At 50.0% G+C, this 6,000-nt stretch overlaps 1 protein-coding gene across 2 annotated transcripts in view; it reads right to left on the minus strand.

Moving 5' to 3' along the window:
• CRTC3 (CREB regulated transcription coactivator 3) overlaps positions 1-5,775 on the minus strand; it is a 100,244-nt gene extending 94,469 nt beyond the window's left edge. For both annotated transcript variants that reach the window (XM_007470560.1, XM_007470559.1), the window contains exon 1: positions 5,465-5,775. In XM_007470560.1, coding sequence (XP_007470622.1) covers positions 5,465-5,596 — 132 coding nt within the window. In that variant the 5' untranslated portion in view covers positions 5,597-5,775. The remainder of the gene's footprint in view (positions 1-5,464) is intronic.
• Between the last annotated feature and the right edge of the window lie 225 nt (positions 5,776-6,000).

The following is a 6,000-nucleotide window of genomic DNA, read 5'->3' on the forward strand; positions in this document are numbered from 1 at the left end:
CTAGAGATTTGCCTTCATCTGAGCTTGAGGCCCTCTTACGGTCGTCCATATCTGCTGTCGCTACCAAAATGCCCATTTCTAGAGTCTTCAGAGATGGTTGTGCTACAGTAAAATGAGCACTGGATTTGGAACGGGAAGACCTGACTTTGTAAACTGGAGCTCCCACGTGGTTTCGCAGATTATTCTGCTGCCTACTTCACAAAGACGGTGGAAGGATTAAAACAGAGAACAGACATGACAGTGGTGTGTAAAGTGTACAGGTCTGGACAACTGCTCAAAATATTATCATTATTGTTGATAACCTCAACTACCTCCTAAACCCTTGAGTAATTCTGACACTTTTCTCTTTTGAAATTTAGAGCCATTGAGCTAGAAAGAACCTTAGAGACTGTCTTCAATACCGTCATGCTTACTGATGAGGAAAATGAGGACAAAAGGATGATTAGCCTGAGGCAGAGGTCATGGACTGGCAGGCAATAGGACATGGTTAGCCTAGAAAGTTCTAGGCTCTCTATGTTTTAAATTTTTAAATTGCAAGAAGCCACAAACATCTGGATTTCCATCTTGTCTTCATTGAAAGATCTAATGACACTGAACCCATATTCTTCATGGCAACAGTGTGTGGAGCTGAGAAATGCCTGCCCCCTTAGACAGGGCTTGGGTTCTCCAGTTTGCCGGTGTCCTCACTGTACCGTTACTCCTCCACTATGGCCCAAGATTAGCTACCATTTACCATCTCATTCCTCGCCCCTCCACTCATTTTCCTGACCTGCCTCACCCAGTACCTTGAGTTAGCAACTTTTAGCCTATAGTCACACACTTTTAGTGGAATTTCCTCCAATGTCTATATGAAATGAGATCTAAGTCTCACTAATTCCTTTTTGAAAAAGTGTTGTAGTAGTCAACACAATCCCAGCAGGCCTTTTCACAGAAATTGATAATTCTAAAATCTGTAGATGTGCGAATGACCTAGAGTAGCCAAAGCAATTTTTAAGAACAGTAAAGGTGGAAGACTTAAGTTACCTCGTTTCCAGACTGACTATAAAGCTATCGTAATCCAGGCAATGTGCTGTTGTTCAAAAGAGAGATGGACAGATCAATAGAACAGGAAAGAGTCCAAAAATAGACTGATGTATACATGGCCAGTTGATTTTTGACAAAAGTGTCAGAGCAATTCAATGGAGAAAGAAAACTGTTTTCAACAAATGTGGCTGGTACAATTAGATATCCTAATGGGGGAGAAAAAGCAGTTGAGCATATAGACATTCAGTGTGACAACGATAATCAAACCCCAGCTCTGCCTCTTACCAGCCATGCAACCTTATGTCTCAAGTCTGTTTGCTCTCCCGCAAAATGAGGATCGCTCCAGATACACAGTCCACAGGGTTACTGTGAGAACTACATGAGATGATGAACGTAAAGTGATCAGCACAGTGGCTGGCAAAGAGATAACGCTCCATATTCAGCCCAAATCTAATCTTTCTAGTCTCCTCTATTCCTCTCTGAGGCCTCACTATGCCATAACATATCTATTGTTTGTTTTAGTATAAAAGTAATAGTTTTTCCCAAATATTCCAGCAAAATTAACACTCCAGGTTGATGTGCTATTGATCGTGTGGTTTCTCCACACTACCAGTTGTCCTTCAAAGCCAAACTTCTTGAACAAGTTCCCAACCCTGTCCCACTTCCTCCATTCAAGGCCTCAGTGCCTCACAACCTCCCTTCCACCCAGCACACTGTGGACGCGGTGGCTCCCACCAAGGTTACCAACGACCTCCACATGACGGGACCAAAGAACGAGTCCTTATCACATCAGACCAACTCAGCAGCACGGGGCTCAGCTGGTCCACATCGCCTCCTCTTAACCATAATCCTCCTGGCTCTCCTCCTACCTCTCTGGTTGCTCTTCAGTCTTCTCTGCTGTCTCCTCCTCCTCTACCTCCCCTTTAAATGGTGGAGCTCCTTGGGCTTCTCCTAGGCCCTTTCCATGTTTCACTCTATGTATAGCAGGGGTTACAAACTCAAAAGCTTACGGGTGCCAAGTATGGAAGATAAGTAAGCAAAGCAGCCTAGAATCACTGTGAGGAAACCATAGGGAGTGACGGGGACTGTGGCAAACTGAAGGACACACCGTGCCCTGTCTAAGGGGGGCAGCGGCTATTCAACTCCAGGCAATCGCTGCCATGCGGAAATGTAGGGTAAGTGTTGTTAGATGATCTCTTTTTTCAAAAGAAGCCAGAGTCCAGATTTTAATGTAAAATTATAATATTCACTGTTGGCCCTAATTGAAAAAACCAAACAAAACAAAAACATCAGAGGGCCAAATTAGAATTTAGGCCACCAATTTCTAAGATCTTTTCTAGAAATTCTTCCTAGGCAGCAGAATCTACTCCTGCTGCTACACACCAAAGATTCCCACTAGCCTAGACTTCTCTCCTGAGCTCCAGGACCATATATACAACTATCTGCTGGCCCATCTCTACTTAAATGCCTCACAGGCACCTCAAACTCAGCATCTCCTGACACTGAGTCAGCTCCCGCCTTGCTCCTGCCAGCGCTCCCTCTCTTAGCAGAGGATACCCTGAAATGGCTCAAGTCCGAAAGCTGGGGATCATCCTTGAGTCCTCCCTCTCCCTCACCTCCCTCATCCATTCACCAAGTCTGGTCCTTTCTACTTCCTAAGTATCAATCTGTTCACCTCTCTGCCTCCCTGTTGCTACCACCCTTGCCAATGCCACCATCACATCTCCTAGACTCCAAAGCATTTCCCTGCTACCTCCTCCTCCAATCTATCCTACATTCTGGAGTTAGAGGCATTCTTTCAAAATGCAAATCTCCCCTGGTTCAACCCCTTCAATGACTTTCCATTGTCCTTAGGATCAAGTCCCAAATCCCCATGAATGCCTCATCTCAAATTACCCTCCTCATCCCCTTGCTGAACCTCGGTCCCCTGTGCCTAAAACACTCTCCCCTCCCTCAACACACGAGCATATACCCTCACATGCCTTCCCCACTCCTACTAACCCTTTACGCCACTAGAAGAGGTGAGGACTCCCTACCATACACCCAACTGTTCCCCTTTCGTACTATTCATCAAAATGTGTCCTGACTTGTCAAATGAATGTCTTCCCCATTAAACCCTAAAATCTATGATGAGACACTACTATATCCCCAGTGTCCATCCGAACCCCCAGCACGCACTAGAGACTCAAAAAGTATTTGCTAGACAAATTAATAAGATCTTTGAAACAAGGTACCACGTCTTCACCTCCCCCCACCCCTACACCCCCACTGGGGACTCAAGTACCAACAAATTAATGAATGAACAAAGGAACAGCCTCTTTCCAGGCATATCTGCCTCCACTTTTTTCCCTCTCCTTATCATCCCAGGTACCACCATTGAACTGATCCTCCTAGCATTCTCTTCTCAAAAATTTTCCATTGCTTCCAGGTAAGGCTGCACCCCTAAAGCTAGAGTGAAAAATTCTCCATAATCTAATGTATCCCACCAACTAAACAAATAGGATTTAACTCCAACTCTGAAGGACTGACTCTGATTATATGGAGAAAAAGTCGAAGCCCAACAGACTCAGAAAGGAAAGAGTACCTAGATTGATTAGCGATGTCTGTTCCATTTATAAGCATGCCCACCATGGGCTAGTAATGGAAAATCAGTATGTCTGCCATCTGGTTATCAATAATGAACTGGATAGATTCTTCTCCAGCTGAGATCTTTGGACCCTTGGAACATACGCTTGAGGATCTACGAGTTCTCTACAAGAAGTGTTTCAGTTTTATAATTTCATTATGAAAGTTACCCTTAAAATTTTAAATAAGCAAACATTACTAGGCAAATTCAGTGTTATCGTTTGCCTTTGTGTGTATGAACACAGTGGAGCCAAGCAGTATTTATTATTTTACTTGCAATTGGTAGAGAGTAGAAAAGAACACAGGCAGAATTAACGTGTAAATAATGCCCTGTACAAGGTGAAGGACAAAATGACATCATAATTTTACAGCAATTAGAATAGAGAAAAGTGGTGGCTGAATTGAGTTATTATATGGGGTAGAGTTGATCAGGCTTGCTAAACTCAAGAGAATCTGAGCTACAGGGTTTAGCACTATCTATATATATTTCTTCTCATCATGATAGAAATGTAAGTACAAGAGATATTTCACTTTCTCCTTAACCTCGCTAAAAGAAAACACCATCAAAAATATGATAAATGGCAAGTGACACCTAGCCTCAGGAGTGGGGGACATGGCAGGCTGTGGGGTGAACTGTGGCCAACCAGAGAATACATGCTCCATTTGAGGGGGCAGCCATCACCCAGCTCCAGCCAGCTAGCTGTCACATGGGAAATCAGGATGAGTGTTATCGGGTCTCCCAATTTTAAATGTATATAAGTATATATATTCAAAATAGAGAAAAAGAACGAAATTTTGATTGTACATTAAAATCTCCAACTTTGATTTCTATGAAAAATCTCCCAATTCTGGCGACAGATTCCAGAAGTTTTCCCAAGCACCAATGGCCAAAAAATATAGCGTCTACAGCTCAGCAAGCCAGGGACCACCAGTTTGTGACTCGGCTCTCAATTCTCCTTCAGGCTGCCCACAACCCCGCCCCCGCTTCTGTACATCCTCCCCCATCCTCCTGATGGTCCTTCAAGGTCAGCATTCAGGATCCTCAAGGCCTGCCTGCCCCGCTCACGCTGACCCCCGTTCTCTGCAGTTCTGCGCGGACACTCCTGTTGGCTCTCCATCCTCCACTGCCTCCCTCGACAGTTACCTAACCTCGCCGAGTGTCCAAGCTGGCGCCTTATTCCTCCTGGACCCTCCTCCATCACCAGCAACGCTGTGATGAACCATCGGGGCTGAAGTCAGTAAACCGGACCGATACAGCACCTCCATGGAGGAAGAGTAGCGAAGCCCCACACTCGACATGGAATCACATCTCGATACCCAGACAGACCCCAAACCAGCCCGGGGCCGGCCCTGGATTCACTGGTGCGCGGAGATCTCCCGAAGTAGCGGGTGGGTGCCTCGGGCCCTCCACAACGAGCAGTCCGGGAGGACTCGCGGGCGGTGGATGTTCGGAGCAGTGAGAAGCCGCACCGCCCGCCTCCGAGCTGTTTGTGATTTCCTCCCCGGACTCCCAGTCACCCTCCCCCTTAGGCCGCCCTCACTCGGCGGCCCGCCTTCCCGGGCTCGGCCCCTTCCCATCTCCCCGTACACACTGCCCCGCGACCCTCCCACCTCCGCGGCGACAGCAAACCGCCAGCGGGTGTCGGAAAGCAGGCAAGCGCCGAGGCCGCGGCCGCGCCCGCCCCGCTCCCGGGTTCCACTCCGCGGGCGCGACTCCGCCTGGCCCAGCCATCGCCTCGGCCCCGCGACCTCTCACCCGCCGCGCGGGGCCCGCCCGCGGCTGTGACCGCCCACCCGCGCCGGCCCGGGCCCTCACCCGCGACAGGGTGAGGTCGGTCATGAGCTGCTCGAAGGCCCGCGTCTCCTCGGCCTGCCGCTGCGTGTGCAGCGCGATCTTCTCACTGAACTTCCGCGGGTTGGCGCTGCCCGAGCCCGGCGAGGCGGCCATGGCGCGGGCCCGGCGCCGGCAGGAGGGGGAGACGGCGGGCGCGGGACCTGCGCCTCGGCCCACGCGTCCGTCCGCAGGCCGCCCCGGCCGCCGCCCGAAGCCAGTCCTCCGGCGCAACCCGGCAGAGGAGCCGCCGCGGCCCCACCGCCAGCGAGCGGCCGGGAGCGCGCCGAGGTCCGCCCCCGCGCGCCCGGCCCCGCCCTCGGCGCGGCGCGCCAGCCGCCCGGCCCCGACCCGGCTAGGCGCCAGCCACCGGAGGGCTTTCCCCGGCGTCCCGAGCCGGGCTCGCGACACGCCACGCAGACACTGAGGAAACCCCGTCAGCAGAGCAAAACGCATCCGACGTGAGGGAGCAGCTAGGGTACCATTTTTCCAAAACGCTCCCTCGTAGGGACGTCCTGGCC

The sequence above is a fragment of the Lipotes vexillifer genome, unplaced genomic scaffold, assembly GCF_000442215.2.
Source record: "Lipotes vexillifer unplaced genomic scaffold, Lipotes_vexillifer_v1.1 scaffold412, whole genome shotgun sequence".
Taxonomy (NCBI): Eukaryota; Metazoa; Chordata; class Mammalia; order Artiodactyla; family Lipotidae; genus Lipotes; species Lipotes vexillifer.